The 19301-nt window shown below is 41.3% G+C and overlaps 1 protein-coding gene across 1 annotated transcript in view; it reads left to right on the top strand.

Annotated features, from left to right (window-relative positions):
• Nucleotides 1–16879, top strand: part of LOC124711638 (mediator of RNA polymerase II transcription subunit 31-A) — a 31224-nt gene extending 14345 nt beyond the window's left edge. Inside the window, exons 3-4 of the mRNA XM_047241824.1 lie at nucleotides 6657–6753; nucleotides 16082–16879. Coding sequence (XP_047097780.1) covers nucleotides 6657–6753; nucleotides 16082–16322 — 338 coding nt within the window. The 3' untranslated portion in view covers nucleotides 16323–16879. The remainder of the gene's footprint in view (nucleotides 1–6656; nucleotides 6754–16081) is intronic.
• Nucleotides 16880–19301: the final 2422 nt, after the last annotated feature.

Consider the following 19301-nt stretch of genomic DNA (forward strand, 5'->3'; position numbering starts at 1 on the left):
TCCGTCCCCTGGTGGAACGAGGCTTGTAGAGACGCTATCTGTGCTCGACGACGTGCTTTACGCACCTTTCGCCGCCATCCTATGTTGGCGAATTGTATTGGATACAAACGACTCCTAGTGCAATACCTTAGTCATCAAAGACAGCAAAAAAGCTTGTTGGGCCTCTTTCACCAGCTCCTTTAATAGTTTTACTCCCTCTTCTGTCGTATGGGGTGGCCTGCGCCAGCTGTCGGGCGTTAAGGCCCACTCCTCGGTACCTGGCCTGACCTCAGGTGATGAGGTCCTCGTTGATCCTGTGGCTGTCTCCAACGCCTTCGGCTGGTTTTTCGCGGCGGTTTCAAGCTCCGCCCATTACCACCCTGCCTTCCTTCCCAGGAAAGAGGCAGAAGAGGCTCGGCGACCTTCCTTCCACTCGCTGAATCTGGAAACTTATAATGCCCCCTTTACTATGCGGGAACTCGAACGTGCGCTTGCACTGTCCCGGTCCTCTGCTCTGGGGCCAGATGCCATTCACGTTCAGACGCTGGCACATCTTTCTCCGGCGGGCAAATGCTTCCTTCTTCGTACCTACAATCGCATCTGGACCGAAGGTCAGGTCCCCATGCGTTGGCGTGACGCCGTCGTTGTTCCTATACCCAAACCCGGGAAGGATAGACACCTTCCTTCTAGTTACCGCCCCATTTCTCTTACAAGCTGTGTCTGTAAGGTGATGGAGCGCATGGTTCATGCTCGGTTAGTTTGGATTCTTGAATCTCGACGGCTACTTACCATTGTTCAATGCGGCTTTCGTCGCCGCCGCTCCGCTGTTGACCACCTTGTGACCTTGTCGACATTCATCCTGAACAACTTTTTGCGAAGGCGCCATACGGTAGCCATGTTCTTCGATTTGGAGAAGGCTTATGATACCTGTTGGAGAGGAGGTATCCTCCGCACTATGCACAGGTGGGGCCTACGCGGTCGCCTGCCCCTTTTTATTGATTCCTTTTTAATGGATCGAAAGTTTAGGGTATGTGTGGGTTCTGTATTGTCCAACGTCTTCCTCGAAAAGAACAGAGTGCCTCAGGGCTCCGTCTTGAGCATAGCCCTTTTTGCCATCGCGATCAATCCAATTATGGATTGCATTCCACCTAATGTCTCAGGCTCTCTCTTTGTCGATGACTTCGCGATCTACTGCAGTGCCCAGAGAACATGCCTCCTGGAGCGCTGCCTTCAGCGTTGTCTAGACAGCCTCTACTCATGGAGCGTGGCAAATGGCCTCCAGTTCTCTGAAGAGAAGACGGTTTGTATCAACTTTTGGCGATATGAAGTGTTCCTTCCGCCATCCTTACATCTCGGTCCCGTTGTTCTCCCATTCGTGGAAACAACAAAGTTTCTAGGGCTCACGTTGGACAGGAAACTGTGTTGGTCTCCGCATGTCTCTTATTTGGTGGCCCGTTGTACACGTTCCCTTAATGTCCTCAGAGTTCTTAGTGGTTCATCTTGGGGAGTAGATCGCATAGTCCTGCTACGCTTGTATCAGTCCATAGTCCGATCGAAGCTGGATTACGGGAGCTTCGTCTACTCGTCTGCTCGGCCATCTCTCTTACGCCGTCTCAACTCCATCCACCATCGGGGGTTACGTCTTGCGACCGGAGCCTTCTACACTAGTCCTGTCAAGAGTCTTTATGCTGAAGCTGCCAAATTACCATTGACCTACCGGCGCTACGTACTGCTGTGTCGGTATGCCTGCCAGCTGTTGTCTATGCCCAACCACCCCTCTTACCAGTCCTTCTTCGCCGATTCTCTCGACCGTCAGTACGGGTTGTATGTGTCTGCCCTGCTGCGCCCCGGAATCCGCTTCCGTCGCCTGCTTCGACAATTGGATTTTGCCCTCCCTACCACCTTCAGAGAGGTGAGAGCCCGACACCACCTTGGCTCCAGGCTCCGGTTCATATTTATCTCGACCTCAGCTCACTCCCGAAGGAGGGTACTCCGGCTGCAGTGTATTGCTCACGGTTTGTCCAACTTCGTGCTCGACTTGCCGGACACACCTGTATTTACACCGATGGCTCCAGAACTGACGATGGTGTCAGCTGTGCCTTTGTCGTCGGGGCCGCCACCTTTAAATACCGGCTCCTCGACCAATGTTCCAGCTTTACGGCCGGGCTTTTTCCTCTCCATCAGGCCGTTCAGTATGCCTGCTGCCACCGCCATTCATCGTATGTACTCTGCTCTGACTCACTCAGTGCTCTTCAGAGCCTTGGAGATCCCTATCTGGTCCATCCCTTGGTTCAACGGATACAGCAGTCCCTCCATTCTTTCACTGATAATGGTTCTCCTGTCAGCTTTCTGTGGGTTCCCAGACATGTAGGAGTGCCTGGGAATGAGGCTGCGGATGCTGCAGCCAAGGCTGCAGTCCTCCTGTCTCGGCCAGCCTCCCATTGTGTCCCGTCATCTGACGTTCGTGGGGATCTTTGTAAGAGGCTTGTGTCGTTGTGGTGGGATGCTTGGTCACCCCTCCAAGGAAACAAGCTCCGGACAGTAAAACCGCTCCCAACTGCTTGGACAACCTCCTCCCGACCATCTCGGCGAGAGGAGGTCCTTCTGACCAGGTTGCGGATTGGGCATTGCCGGTTTAGCCACCGCTACCTGCTCTCCGGTGACCCAGCCCCGAAGTGCCCTTGCGGTCAGGCATTAACAGTGCGCCATGTTTTATTGTCGTGTCCCCGCTTTAGTCAGTCTCGTGTTGTCCTGTCCCTGCTATCTACTTTACTGGATATTTTAGCTGATGAAGCTCGAGCAGCTGCTCGTGTTCTGCGTTTTATAACTTTGACCGGCCTGTCCGAAGACATCTTTTTACTTATTTTATCTGCATCTTTGTCAAGCCTTTCTGGTGTCCCCCCCTCCCCTTGAGTTTTACTAGATTCCATGTGCTCTACTAACTGTAACTGGGCACTAATGACCTCAGTAGTTGAGTGCCCTTAAAGCCCACAAAAAAAAAAAAAAAAAAAAAAAAAAAGAATCCTCCTCAATAAAACGAAATTCTTGCTCAGAAGTATAAGCAGTCTTGCCTTATTCAGTAATCCAGGGGAAGGAAGCATGCTGGTCTCAAGACTACGTGGAAGGTTACATTGTCTGTATCCATGCTAATCGCCACTAATAGCCGTGACTTCAATGCTACTGCATCATACATGGCTTCTGTGGTGTTTGCTCGCCACCTGGATGCACTCAAAATGATCTTTAGCTCTGTCATTGGAGAGGATGGTTCGGCAGCTGCACTGGAAAATAAAATAAACAGTTTCACAGAATGAAAGCAGTGTTTTTAATTAGAGTCCATGTATTTTTAGTCCACCATGGCACTGGCAGGGAGTGAATTGTGCAGCTGATTTGTCTTAGCAACCAGGTCCTACTTCAAGGCAGCTTTGTTAATCTCTTACCAGATGTGTTCCCAAATAGTAACATTGCATCCAGAATGCAGCTTCGAAAGTCAAAAATAAATTAAAGTGTTGTTCAAATTGAGGATGTTTTCCAGTAAACTACTACAGGATACTGTTGCTGCCTATGATGTGGTAGTGGTTGAGTTTGATTTGTTTGTATGTTGTTGGAATAGTGCATAGGCACTTTTGTTTTTGAAGGAAAAATGCTACTAAAGATTTAGTTGAATTTGAGGCAGATGAATCCCAATCTTAGGTATATTTGAAAAGCAGGTTGTTAAAGTGTCCATGAATGGCCCTAATGTTAATAATGCATTCCTAAGAAAGCTGAAAACAAAGTGCATTAGAGGGTAATCCAGAGGATCTTGTGCTTTTTGGGACATGAGGCTTACATGTAGTGCATGGTGACTTTGACAGATTGTACTAGCATTGGTTGGATCTTTTTTAGTTAATAACAGGATGTGTGGTTTGAGAATGGGAGAGTCAGCCCAAAACTGGCTAACACTACAGCAATAAATTCTATATTCATACAGCTGAGTAAGACCAAATAAAAATCTATCAAACTTTTCTCAAGACAATACTTGAATCAGCGAATAAAATGGTGTCAAGACTGGAGTCGGCAATTATTAACACCTGTTTAAAATGTGTCAAGGAACTAGAAAGAGTAGTGCGAATATGACTGTGGCCCATATATTGTTGGACTGTCCTCTTTTAACCGCCCTCAGGTGAACTTTTAATCTCCATGGTGATTTATCATCTCTTTTAGGTGACAATGTCTCTATGGCAGATCGTGTTTTAAGTTTTATTCGAGCAAGTGGGTTTTATAGGTCCCTCTAATTTTATTGCTTCACCCTCTTTTGTGCTGTATATTTTACTTCGTTTTGTGTTGTCATCCGACTCCACCCTAAACTTTCAGGCTGGAGGTTTTAACGTGTTGCAGGGTGGCTGGCTCATCCTATTATTTTCGTGATCAGCCAGCCTCAGTCCTCTGCTGTACAGTTTTACTTCCTTCTGCCTTTCTTCTCTGTGTTGTTTTTGTTGCTGTGCTCCGATTTCCATGTTCCTTTATTATTGACCTTGGGGATTTTCTTCCCCTGGAATTTTTATCTTGTGCTTTGAATGACTAATGGATGGTTTCCCTGTGCTCTGTGTGTTTATGAAACAAGGGACCGATGACCTCTGCAGTTTGGTCCCTTTAATCCTCAAACAAACCAACCAACCAACCAACCAACCTAGAAAGAGTAAAGAAGGAACAGAAGCAGGTAAAGCCAAAACCTAAGGACACTATCGGAATTCGTAAGTCATAGCTACCAGTAATTGTCTTGGAGGGATAATTTACCGCTAGTTGATCTGATCTTTTTTGAGACTGTAGCTACTCAGGCTGAGTTGTTTCTGACTGTCAGATGCCCCTTTAACTCCATTCCGCTGTACTTGTCTCCAGTGTATGGTGAGAGAAATAACAAGAAAATTTGTCAAACCAGAAGTTTGTAGAAACAGGCTAGCTTCCAAATAGATCTGAATGATTATAAATCAGTCCCATCTTCAGAAAGTGGACATCAGGTACAGAAACAAAATAGCTCTGTGTCAATGTGACATGTCAGAGGAAGATGTCGTGGCATACTAGAATGAGTGCCTTACATTTCTGAAGTGTATGGTATCTGGATAAATGGCACGTGGCATATTTCTCTATGGAGGGCATTCCACGTTTAGACTCGGAAGGGGCAATTAAAGCTGACAATGAGAGGAGACAGTTTGGTATAGAATTGTTAAATATCAGTACCTTCAATCGCTTTGGTGGTCATGATATTGATGCTGCCCACGAGTTTCAGAACTGAGTGCAGATCATGCCAGTAAGGAAATTCATCAAAGAATTTGATGGGGATTGTGTTCACATCAGTCAGTGATTGTAATCGGGGTCAAAAGCGGATTTGAAAATGCGAAGAGATTTATCGAGTCTGCTTGCAGTATCTATGGCAATGCCAGCCTTGGAAAAGGTTTCTCTGGCAACTGCTTTCTGGTCAAAAATTTTATTGGAGCCTCTTTTGTAACTGTTCGTGCTGTTAATGACGTGTTCAAGGTTGTGGGGGTGTTAAATTGTGACTATCACGAAGCAGCTCATACAGTTTCCAAAGTGCATAGGGGAGGTACAGTGAAAAAGTAGCAGAGGAAAGGCAGCTCGGAAGACCTCAAAGGAAAATGAGAGAGAGAAGAAAGTGTGCAGAGAAAAGCTATGAGTATGAAAACAAAACTCGAGGAAAATGCTGAGAAAGAGGTTTCTTAGATTGAAGTAGTAGTTTTAACACTAATAACCACCTTTGTGTGATTTTACTTAATGTTAAAGTACGTTTCCTCATCAGACTAGTCTATTATTGTTTCTTCCACAATCATTTTATTGAAATTGTATTTGAAACTTATTCGTAGAGTTCTTTGTAAAATTTGCGTTTTATGACCAAAATAGATAATGCTCGGTTTTTTGTCTGTGCACTCCCTACAGTTAATTGGTCACAGTGTAAATATGTTTTAATAATGCTTTACTTTCTTTGCAACCTTGTCTCATTCTAATTTTCCATTAGCTTTTTTGTTTAAATTACATTATAAAAATTTTGTTGGCAGGTTCTAGTACATTTACTTTATTGTGGGTAGAATTAAAGTTGTTCATTTTAAGGTTTTTTCCTTCTAACTCAGAGTGTAGACCTTTTACATTCCTTATATATTGACAAAGTTTGTAGATTTTGTCAAGAAATCAATCAGAATAAACTGGTTGGGGTTGAAACACAGTATGACCCTGGAAAAATTGAAACTTAGCTAGGAAAACCTGGCAAACTCGGACAAACTTTTTGTAGAATCGTAGGACACCCTGATTGCATTTCTTAGCTCCCATTGCAGAGATGAACCTTCATGAACATGGGCAGAGTCAGGTAGTACTTAAACAAAGAGGAGCAGCAGCTAGAATTGTATTCTTACTGTTACTGTATTTTTTAACTAACTCTTATTACACTGTTTAGTCTTGTGGAGAAACACATCATCTCTAATTCTATGCTGACAATTTTTTGGACCAAGCAGTTGGAAGAAACAGTAAATTGCTTTAAACATAAAATGTAAAATGAGAATTCATCGGCATGTTTTAGGCATACTTAACAGTTACTAATAAGTGTTACAGCAATGGTATATTCGAATCCAGTCAACTATGACTACGGTGTTTGTATCAAGGTCTGATAAGTAATCCAACTGTTTTTATTTCAGTTTTGGCTCAACGAGGTTATTTTAAAGATCAAGCTTTCATCAACTATCTCAAATACCTTCTGTATTGGAAAGAGCCTGAATATGCAAGATACCTGAAGTAAGTAATCATCATCTTGTGTGTATATTCTCTGGAGGAAGTTTTGCTTTCACCTAGGTGCTGAATTTCTCTGTGGTTCGTAAAGTACATTAAATTATAGACCCCCTTATAAATGGCTGGGTAACTCAAAGGTTGGAGGAAGTAAAGTGCATCCAAAAGATAATGACTAGTGAAGCACAGTGCTGTTAGTCAATTGTTGAGTTGGTGATAGCCCTAAGGCCCCTCTCCACTTCAGTCTTCATAAAATGTTAACCCCCACATTACATGTCTGAAATATACTGTGAAGAAAACTTCCAAAGCACAAACAATATGGAGTATACCCTTGAGTGAAAGATATACATCATTATTTGGCTGGTGTATCAACCACATTGTGTGTAAACTGAAGTTGCGATATAGTCAGGCCTGTGACTGTAAAGTAAATTGTGAGCCCCTCTTATATACAGCTATGATGAGTTGCTTAAAGACAACAGATCCCTTGTTGTTAAAAAATTATATTGGATGCATTTTATGTTTAGCCCATACTCGGAACATATGCCAGACAAAATACAAAGGCCATGAGAGCACAAGGAGAACATTCACTAGACATTAAAAGTAAAATAAAAAAAAATAATAAAAAATAGAAAACTTATAAAATAATAATTCACAGTTAAGTTCTTGTGCTAAACAAAATTCCTTCACACACAGTGTAGCCCCTCCTTAGTATATTCTTTACGTTCATGCTCAACTGTTGGTGAGCTGCCATTAAAAATCCTAGCTACTAATAGATGTCAGTAGGTGGCATATTTATATGGTTATAGTGGTGTTAAGTGTAAAGGAAAGTAAATAGACAAATTAATAACAAAAACAGTATTAGAAAAATGTAAAGATAATAGGAGCAAAATACCTGTGAGAGAAACTAAAAGGAAATAATGAAATATATAAACAATACATCAATAGATCATGTTACTCATTTAAGGGCTTGTTGGAAAAGGATGAAGAGAAAACAGAGGGGATATGCTATATAGTAGACAAGTGCAAGGAAAATTTAGTACGAGCATGTTCTTTTTAGGTTTCAAAAATTCATATATTGTTTCTGTATGCATCTGTACTATAGAACAAGGCTTGGTAAACATTCTTTCTCATTACTGCTTAGTTCTTCGTAAACAAGTTCAGAAAAACCTTTACACTTATGTATTGTATTTTAACTTTGTTGGTGCAGTGGCATATAATCGAATTTGTAAGTGCATATACTGCCTTTAGATATTAGATATTTCATTGTTTTATTAAAAATTGCTAGTAAAATAGCACCATATGTCCTTTAAATGATTTTCTCACTATGTCTGAAGTATCCCCTCCTCCCTCTACCCGTTTGGGCTTACGTATACATCATTTAGAACATAAGGTGGGTCTATTTTTCATAATTTTGTATCTGATAATGCTATACAATGTTTAACTAATCTTATGCCATGGAAAAGATAAGTATAGGTAAAATTATGTACATCTGTGAAACTTAAAAAATATGCTAACATTACATTTTCCTTGTACTCGTATCTGTTCTGTACGATAAGACTCCAGTTCTCCCATGTTCATAGTTCTCCTGCGCATCTGAATTACTGTCTCCTTTTCCCAACCACAGCGGTTCATCTCCCATATCAGCAGCCCAGGTCAGGGCTTATGATAGTGGTTCGCGTCCAGTCCCTTCTGTCTGAACTGTAGTTCTGCCCATTACCACCTCTCCTTGAGGTCCATTCACGTACAACTCCATGGTGTACACCTAGGTTGCAGATTCTTCTGGACCTTTCACACGGCCCTAAGGACTCCGTTAACCCTGCGGCTCTCTGCTATCACTTCCTCTTGATTCTTGACATGTACCGGGGCCACGAAGTGGTTTACACAGATGACTCGATGGGTAATGGTCAGGTAGGCTTTGCATATGTTGGAGGACATATTGAACAGCACTCCTTGCCAGATGGCTGCAGTGTTTTCACTGCAGAGCTGGCGGCCATATCTTGTGCTTTTGAGCACATCTGCTTGTGCCCTGGTGAGTCATTTCTCCTGTGTACTGACTCCTTGAGCAGCCTACAAGCTATCGACCAATGCTGCCCTTGCCATCCTTCGGTAGTGTCCATTCAGGAGTTCGTCTATGCCCTGGAATGGTCCCGTCGTTCAGTGGTGTTTGTGTCGGCTCCAGACACTGAATCCCAGTCGACGAACTTGCCGACAGGCCGGCCAGACAGGCCACACGGAGACAGCTTCTGGAGGTGGGCGTCCTCGAAACTGACCTGCGTTCTGTCTTACGCCACAGGTTTTCTCAGCTTTGGGAGGTGGAATGGCATAACAGTACACACAACAAACAGTGTGTCGCTAAGGGCACTACAAATGTATGGAAGTCTTCCATGCGGTCTTCTCACAGGGAATCAGTTGTCCTCTGCCGGCTCTGCATTGGCCATACATGGCTAAAACATGGTTACCTCCTCCATCGCGAGGACCCACCTTGGTGTCGCTGTGGCTCACAAAGGATGGTTGTCACCTCTTGCTGGACTGCCCACTTTTAGCCACTCTGTGGTGTACTTTCAACTTTCCCAACACCCTACCTTCGGTGTTGAGCGACAGTGCCTCAACAACAGTTTGTTTCACTCTTTATTCGTGAGGGTGGGTTTTATCATTTGATCTAAGTTGAAGCGCATGTCCTTTGTCCCTCTGTCCCCTCCATCCTAGTGCTTTTAGGGTGGAGGTTTTAATGTGTTGCAGAGTGGCTGGCCTCTCCTTTTTATTCCCATGGTCAGCCAGCCATGATAATTTGCTGTCTTGTTTTGATGTCTTCTACGTCTCTCTGTATTTTTATTGTCAGACTTTGCCCATTTTAGTGTTTGTTGCCCTTCTGTCACTCTTGTGGTTTTCTCCTTTCTATTATTTTACTCCCACCCTTGTGGAATTATTTTAATTGGAACAAGGGACCGATGACCTAGCAGTTTGGTCCCTTGCCCCCTCTGTTTTAAACCAACCAACCAACCAATCCAATTCTCCCTTCACCCCTTTTTCACAAGCCCTCAAATTGTGTGCTTCATTGATGTATTTTTGTTTATACACTCTTAACTACTGCCTTGTAGTTTCCTTCATAGGTGTTTTTATCTTATTATCTTCACATTTTTCTAATATTATTTTTGCTATTAATTTCCCATTCATTTACAGCCTTATAACTAAGCCACATGATGGCATACATTGGTAGCAAGGTCTTGTAATGGCAGCCCAGTCAGTTGAGAACTTATATTGAGAATGTATTTAGGTGATGCTGTACTATGTATGTAGGCATTTTGTTTTGTATGACAACATAACTGTGATTATTTTAAATATTTATTGATAATGTACTCGCAATGTCTAATGGACATTGTTTGTGCTCTCATGGCCTTTGTATTTCATTTAGCAGATGTTTTTAATACGGGCTACACCTTAAATGAGTAAAATATAATTTAGCAATGGATTTAAAAAAAAAAAGCAAAAAGGAGCCCAGTACAGCAGTGTACAAGAAGTGTTCACCCATGAGTGTGTGTGTGTGTGTGTGTGTGTGTGTGTGTGTGTGTGTGTGCAGACTCCCAAATACGCAACTTCTGTGGTTATTCTTATCTTTTTGGCATTGTCAATTCATCGAGAAGTACAGGTCCACAGCTTTTATTGACTTCCAATGAAATTTTCCTTTTGTTATGTTAATAATGAATAAAATAAAGCATAATATTTATTATTTTTACACTTGCACATTGATAAAATATACAAATGACACTAGCAGTAATTGTAATTAAGATTTCAGCATTATACAGCCTCTTCTTAATGTTGACTGACACTGCTCCTCTTTGGCTGCAGCCACTTTGACATGATGGTTTGTTATGTAATTATTACAGTGTTGACCAAACGATGTTATAATGATATCTCTCTTAATTTGATTTACTTGTTACTTAAAGTTAAATTAAACAGAACACCAAATTTCTACATGGTTTATAGTGTCATAATAGAAGTAAGACTCCCATGTAGAGTGCAGCTTCTGTCTTCTTGGAAATCACTCACAATATGGTATTCATTTCAGCTGATTTGATTATAAAGTACTAAAAACAAAATTTAGCACAGAAGTGCCAACCTGAAAATTAAATGGAATGTTGTTTTGTACATAGAAGATAAGGTAGCATTTGATCTGGGCAGTATGAATCTGGAATCATTCTGGCAAAACATTGTTCGGAAATTAATCCGTGTCTTCGTACTGCTATTTTAATTAATCATAACAATCATATTGTACAGTTATATGCCACGGGAAGGACTTTGTTAGAACACAAGTCGCTCCATCCTTTCCATTTTGTCAATTCTTCCTGTCACCTCCGTGTCATTACTATGACCCAGTCTTCTTCTCTCACCTGAATGTTTATTCACATTCCTTTCAACCACTTGTCCCTGGGCCTTCTCATTGATCTCTGACCATCCATCTTCATCCCTCCCATCTTCTTAGGCAACCTTGTCTCATAATTTTGTTCATTTGCCCATACTATATCAATCTTTTTTTACCTATCTCCCCTTCTAGGGGTTGCTCAAGTTATCTCCCTACTAACTCTATCATTTCTCATATTTTACACTTTTGTTACATCCACCCAGTTTCTCAGAACCTTCATTTCACTTGCTTGTACCTTGTTTTTCTCTGTACTTCATGACCTACATTTCTGCAGTGTAGAACGGACCTGGTATGTAGTATGATTGGTATATTAGCTGCTCACCTGTGTGTTCAGTCATCTTTCTCTGGGTCCCAAGTCATGTGGGCATCCCAGGGAATGAACTGGCTGACCGTTTGACTGGAGAAGCAGATACCTATCTCCATTTTCTTGCATGATTCCAGCTGTGGATATGCGGATGTGTGTCAAATCTCTCTTCGCGCAAAAGTGGAATGCCATCTGGATCGTTACTGCTCATAGTAATAAACTCTGCACCTTCAAGGAGTCTACTGCAGTTGGCACTCTTTGCTTCACTTCCCTCAGTAGTAGTCCACTGTTTGATGCCGTTTACGCATTGGTCATACCCCGCTCACCCATTGTTTCCTTTTACATAACGTTTGACCCCTACAATGTGGTTGTGGAGGCAGACTGACAATATCTCACATATTGGTGGAATGTTCCCTTCTTTCGGCCCTTCGTGTTAGTCTTCCCGATTCCTTAAATTTAATATTAGCAGACAATCCACGGATGGTTGAACTGGTCCTCAATTTCCTCTGTGAAAGTGGTTTTTATTTCCAGATATAAGGTTCTGCTTTAGTCTTGGAGCAGGAGTAGGTTGGTTGTGGGTGGGACTTCTTTTACAGTCTTCTCGGTCTGTGACCTCATGATTGCCCCCTTTTTTCAGTTTTTTGATTTGGTCTCACTTTTTATGCCTTTACTGTGTGTGTTTAATGTTCATTATTTTGTAATTAGACTCCCATCACTGGATCATCCTCTTTCTTCTTTGACTCACTTCGGGATCGTGGGACTGAAGACGTCGCCATTTGGTCCCATAACCGCTCTCAATTAATCAGTCAATCTGCTCACATGTGTGAATATTACCAAACTATCAGTTCAGTAAGTCATGGATGCAGAATATCTATGAAACAATGGAAGGACAAAGAGTATGAAAGATCAGATCAAGTTCTTGATAAATGTAGGAATACATGACAGTTTGAACCATATGACTTATCTTGGAAGATGCACTGAAGGAAAGCAAGCAAACTTTCGTCCGTAGTGTTCGTAGATTTAGAGAAATGTTTTTACTATGTTGTTGGGAGTACAATCCTCAAAATCCTGAAGGAAGCAGGATAAAATGCAGGGAACATAAGATGGACTACAATCTGTACGGAAACTACTGCAGTTAAGAGACGAAGAACAAGAGAAAATAATACTTCAGGAGTGTGTGACATAGTGCTGTAGCCTGTTCCCAATGTTATTCAGTCTGTACATTAAGTGTCCAGTAAAGGAAACCAGAGAGAAATTTAGAAAATGAGCTAAAGTTCAGGATAGAGAAATAAAAACTTGAAGGTATGTCCATGACATTGTAATATTGAGGAGGCAGAAAACCTGGATGATCAGTACAACAGAATGAATAGTGCCATGAAAACAAATTCAGAAAATTAATACTATCAGAAGTATGAAATTCAGCTGAATTAAATTGAATCATTCTGAAGAACTTAACCATGAAAGAAGACTCTAAAACTAGATTAATTTTGTCTCTTGGGCAGCAAAATAACTTGCATGGGAGTGAAATGTGGACAATAAACGTGTCAGCAAAAAGAAAACAAGAGCTTTTGAAATACGGTGCTGCAAAAGAATGCTCAAGATTATGTGGTAGATTGCTTTACTTGTAGTGAGGTACTGATTGGAATTGTGGAGAAAAGAATTTTGTGGTGAAATTTGAGTAGGAGTGATTTGTTGGTTGTGAGCTACCAAGTGATTTTTAATTTTATACTGGAGAGAAGACGGAGGGAGGATTTAAAGATAGTAGATAATGACTGAAGAGTGACTAGAAACAAGCAGGTACAAATGTTATAGTAGCTTTGGAGAAACGAAGAGGCTTGCACAGTGTAGGTGAGCATTGAGAGCTACATTGTGAAAGTCTTTGGACTGAAAACCACAACAGTGGCAGTATCACCTTGCTACTGTTTTGGAGATTTCTTTTTTTCATATCGCTCCTCTCACTTCTTATGAAATTTAACAGCTCACCTTCCAGTTTGTTTATCTCCTTATCATTCATTCCATTTACCTGTTTCATACACCACAGGTATTTCAAACTACCAATCATTTTCAGCTGCTCTGCCACTCAGTTTTACATTCTTGGTTTGTTTTAATTTATATTTAAATTATACTGTGACTACACTAGACAGAGATCACTAGAGAGAGAGAGAGAGAGAGAGAGAGAGAGAGAGAGAGAGAGAGAGAGAGAGAGAGAGAGAGAGCACATTGTTCACGAGACTTTTTACAGTAATACAACACAATTCTCATCCAGCCTTCGCTAGACATGATTACCCTGTTAGCCAAGTTCAAAAGCAGATTTCCTGGGCCATCACATCCAATCCTGATACTGCTGATCCTTCCAATAAACAGCTTAGTAGTACACCTCTTGTGACTCACTATTATCCAGGCCTTGAATTTATTAATTAGCTACTTTGAAATGCTATGACTTCCTAAAATCATGCTCTGAAATGAGGTCCTTTCTGTCCAATATTGTGCCCACCACAATAGAATAGCCTTCTGTTAGCCTCCCAGTCTCTGCATTATCTGTGTCGAACCCTATACTCCTTCTGCATGTATTTCCCTAACCTATAACTTCATCTGTGCTGTCCCCACTGTAACACTTGCCCCATGCACTTTCCTATTATTACCTATACCAGCCCTGTAACTGGTAAAACATGTGCTGTCAAAGTTAGAGCAACATGTGAAACAACTCCAGTTGTGTACCAGCTCTTATGTAATTATAATGCAGATGGATAGATAAAAAAATCTAATCACCAAGCGGCAACAGGGGAACACACACAAAAGGATTTAATGTTTACAAGCTTTTGGAGCCAGTGGCTCCTATTGACAGAAGAGTTGAAGGGGAAGGAAGAGAGGTGAAGGAAAAAAACTGGAGAGGTTTAGGGAAAGGGATACAATTCTGAAAAGCCACCCAGAACCCCAGGTCAGGGCAGACTTACCAGATGGGGTGAGACTCTTGTTCGGCCTTTCATATTGACGTGACTACCACCAAGTTGTCAGTTAGAATGATTGTTCATAGGTAGAGGGATATACTGCCAACACAAAACATTCTGTTGCAGAGTATGCTCTACAACATGAATAAAGACCTCAGTGCCTGTTTTACTACAATGTGCCATCTGGATTATTCTGTCAGACAAGCGTCTCTCAAAACTGCACAGGTGGAAAACGGCATTACATCATGGCCTTGGTTCTGGCCACCTACCTGTCCTTAAATGTATGGTAATTTCTTTGATCTCAGAATTTCTTCTCTGTAACTGTTCTTTTCTTCACTCCCTTTTAATTTTATGTATCTTTCATGTTATGGCCTGTTCCACCACCACCACTACTACTGCCCCACCCCAGCTCTACCACATATGGTGCACTTTGCTTTCTGCTCTTACTAACTCTTGCACAATTTTTGTCAGTAATCTGTCTTGTGTATTACCCTATCTTCCACCTCCAGGCTCTCTTGGTTTCAAATCTCATCAGGTGAAGGACCCAGCAATCATGTCTTTCCTTCTCAGCCCTTTGGGTAAGTCTCCCCTAACCCGGGGCTCTGGTTGATTCTTCCAAACTCTCCCCATTTCCTAGACCTCACCAGGCCATTCCCTTCATCCCTCTTCCTTCCCCATCAGCTTTTTCTGCCAGAAGGAGCCACTGGTTCCAAAAGCTTTTAAATTTCAATATTTTTATTATGTTCTCCTGTCACTGCTTGGTGAGTAGATTTTTTTTTATCTGCCCAATTACATTACAGTTTCAAAAATTTACTTTCATTGGTATACTACTGTTTGTTTTCCTTCAGCACCATGGCATCTATTGGCAGGACAATGAAGCATGTCACACAGCTCACATTATACATGTGTTGTTGAAAGGAGCACCAGGATGAATTTACTGTATGCCCCTGGCCACCAGACTTTCCAAATTTAAACCCAGTTGAGATTCTGTGGTACTACCTTGATTGCACTGTTAGTGCGGTGGATCCGCAACCAAGCACAGATTGCCATGGCACTGGAGTTGGCATGGCTGCATATTCTTGCCGGTACCACCCAGAATCTCACTAACTCTCCTCCTGCATGTTTAACAGCAATCTGTACTGCAAAATGTAGTTTTTAAGGCTTTTGAGCGGTGGTTGTATTGATGTTGTATTTTCTTCCTTGCTTCACATCTGATAATTTTACTTTAGTTTTTCTACCTCTTCATTGGATCATCCAAGTTCCACATTTGATTCCTGCTCTGTTGCTGCAATGCAGTTTCTGTTGGTATGAAACTGCTCCCATTCAGTAAGAATATTAATGTATGAGAATGTTCTGAAGACAATGTTAATAAAATAACACTAGCAAAGTGATGACTTCAGTTAAACTTGATGTCGCTTCAACTGTAATCATTTATTTCTTGGTAACAGAAGAGTGAAATGTTTCACTATTGCTACTGCTGTAAATATCTAACTCCCCTGCCCCCCTCCCATTCATAGCCACCATCACTTCTGATACCCAACAGTGTGCTTTGTAATGTGCTGCTTCTTAGCAACAAAAGAATAGGAAGTGAGGTTCGAAACATTTCAGTTGCATATGTTAAGATTTCTGTGTTCCATATGAAGTAATATATAAATTTATTTTCAGGTACCCAATGTGCCTGCACTTCCTAGATCTCCTACAGTACGAGCACTTCCGCCGTGAAGTTGTGAGTGCACAGTGTGCCAAGTTCATCGATGACCAGCAGATCCTGCTGTGGCAGCACTACACACGGCGGCGTACGCGTCTTCTGCAGACGCAGGCGGAACATGCCCAGCAGGTGGCAGGTCAGCAGCCACCCTCGGCAGCCATCGCGGCCAACGGGCAGGGGCAGACACAGAAGGCGTGACGGCTGGTCCTTGTGTGACCATGTGGCACCCGCCGTGCCCCCAGATTGAGGCTTTACTTGGCCACTCACTAGTCGGAGGACCTTTCCTGTGAATGTTTGTAAATAAGAGAATTTGTTAGAGTAAGTGAAGAGCGAGTGTGGATTTTGTGTAAGTTCTTTTGCAGACAAAGTACGTACCTGTGTTTCATACAGCCATTTTTCAGTGTGGTCGAACATGCTTTCTTTTTTATTTATATGACAGAGACTTAAGTTATCGAGGTAAATTATGATTCCTGTTAGTTCAGAAGTTATTTTTAAGTATTTTGTGATTATGTTAAGACCTTGCACATCCTACTGAACATTCCTATGTGACTGGGAATGTGGAGTTACCTTTTATGCTCCTTTTTATCTGTGTGTATGAATTGCAAAAACTCTAATAATTCTGTGTGTGGGAGTCAGTATGAAAATAAATGTATTTTTGTAACATACATTTATTACATTTTCAGTGCTCAAATGACATTTATTTTATTTTTCACACCACGTATAATGAGAATGTTCCATTGTTACATAGCTTATAATAAGAAATAAATGTTCTGTTTCATTGGCATTCTCAGATATTTTTTTGTCATTATCAAAATTTGCATCCTTCTATGTACTAACCATCTGGTTGGCGCATCTCCTCATTTCACGTGAGTGGCATGCCGTGACATTCACACCACAATTTCGCCTTCACGTAAGTATCATTTCTAGGCAAACCATAGGGTAAAAACTGAAATAAACAGCCTGTAGCTGTGTTAATTATTTCAGGTAAAAAATTAATACAGATATAAACTTTTTAAAATAGTTCACATCAATAAACATCATCAATCAGAACAAATGTCCATCTGCTGGTCATCGGCATCACAGGAGAAACACACAACATTCTGACGAGAATGCTTCTTGGGAACATTATGTCCACATCTGCTGCATGATGTTATATGTCATGACATTTTTGTGTCATCAACGTATGTGACATATTCCAGGTTTAGGTTTTTTATGAATGGTCCCACCTTCTCTGAATATTTCTAGAAGTAGTTGTACATCTTTAGGAAGGTTTGTCAGCTTTGCTCTCTGTATTAGATGAGTGCCCATAAGACTGTATGATAGGTTTTTAAGAAAAAACTGTCACCTATCTCTATTATCTGGGCTGTTGTGAGTAAAGATGATACTCGAATTTAGTCCAGCAATACAAAGATGGTGGTGAAGTAATGTGATCGGCTGTCTCATGGTTGTTCTGGCTGGTGTCTTTAATACATCTGATCCACAGTACCCAACCCTCCCTTGGTTCTGTTGTGCAAATTTACTGCCAATTCTTCAGTTTAAATGTCAATTACATTTGTGTCATGCATTGTAGACAGGAGGATCACAGGTCTTTTTTGTGACAGTCGTAGATAAACAGAAATTGTACTGAAAGCCATTGAGTGCTGTCAGTTGTAAAATTCCTGTTTGTACCCTTTATGGGAGTTACCAGTCTTCTGACAACATCTTCAGGTTTATTTGATTTTACGTATTGCCCAGTCAACTGTTTGCCACACTACACTTCAAAATTTAGGGTGTACATGTCTTCATGTCACTAAGGGTATATATTTTGATACCATACTTCGCCTGGCTCTTGTACATATTGTATACTACCCACATCTCCCCAAAGTTTAATCCCATTTTTTTCAGAATTTCAAACATCTTGCACCACCTGACACTGTCGAACACTTTCTTCAAGTTGACAAATCCTGTGATCTTGTCTTGATTTTCCTTAAGTCTCACTTCCATTATCGACATCGGTACTGACACTCTGGTTCCTTTACCTTCCGTAAAGCCAAACTGATCATCATCTAAGACATCTTCAATTTTATTTTCCATTCTTCTGTATATTATCCTTGTCAGCAACTTGGATGCACGAGCTGTTAAGCTGATTGTACAATAATTCTCACTTGTCAGCTCTTTAAGACTTTGGACTTGTGAGGATATTTTTCTGAAAGTCAGATGGTACATTGCCAGACCCTCACATTCTACCCACCAACATGAATAGTCATTTTTCTGCCACTTTCTCACCAGTTTTAGAAATTCTGTGGGAAATTTATCAATCCCTTTTGACTTATTTGATCTTAAGTCTTTCAAGTATTTCAACAACCCATGCAGGTGCAGTATGTGCAAGGAGTTCGAATTTGGTCTCAGGCAGAAATTGGCAGAGGGGTACTGAAACCGACAGAACAAACAATGTAGGCAACAATACCATCCATTCATTCTAAGTTAGTGATCCATCTCCACAAATAAAATAGTCTATATCTTTTTGTCACAAGCCCCTCATTCTCATGTATGGTGATTCAGTATTTACTGTTCTCACTGTAATAATGTCGAAAAACATCCATGTCAATGTCAGCAGCAAATGATGTGAGGGATAAGTCAGTTGAACAAAACAATAAACACGTGTAATACTATTTACTAATGCACAAAAAATTCTCAGGCTTTATTGGAATATGAAGTTAGTTTGCCACAAAGCCTTGTGCAATTTTGATTGTTTTGTAGGGAACTAACAAAACCAGACTTCAAGCTACAAGAAGTGGTTGAATCACACATTCTGCTACCCATGCACCTATAAGAATTGTGAATTTCATTGCAAGATAAGGCCACATCACATTATCACTACAATATAAAAGTTTACATCAACAGAAATGTCTCAGGACATAAAAAATATAGGGCACAGGATCACAGGTACATGTTCTGTCAACAATAAAATCTGAGATGGAGCACACCTTTGGATTAGACAAAGATGGAGGCAGAAAGCTACCACTTTCCTTCTCAAAAGAAAAACACTGGATTTGGTGTAACTAGTTAAAGGCAGACACTGGAAATTAAAATCTGCTGCACAGGCTTTTGAATCCACTCCTCTCACAAAGAAACAAATGGAATTATGTGGGAATCAAAGTAGACGTTGAGAAATGGCACTAGAACAGCAGTTCACTC

The sequence above is a fragment of the Schistocerca piceifrons genome, chromosome 8, assembly GCF_021461385.2.
Source record: "Schistocerca piceifrons isolate TAMUIC-IGC-003096 chromosome 8, iqSchPice1.1, whole genome shotgun sequence".
Taxonomy (NCBI): domain Eukaryota; kingdom Metazoa; phylum Arthropoda; class Insecta; order Orthoptera; family Acrididae; genus Schistocerca; species Schistocerca piceifrons.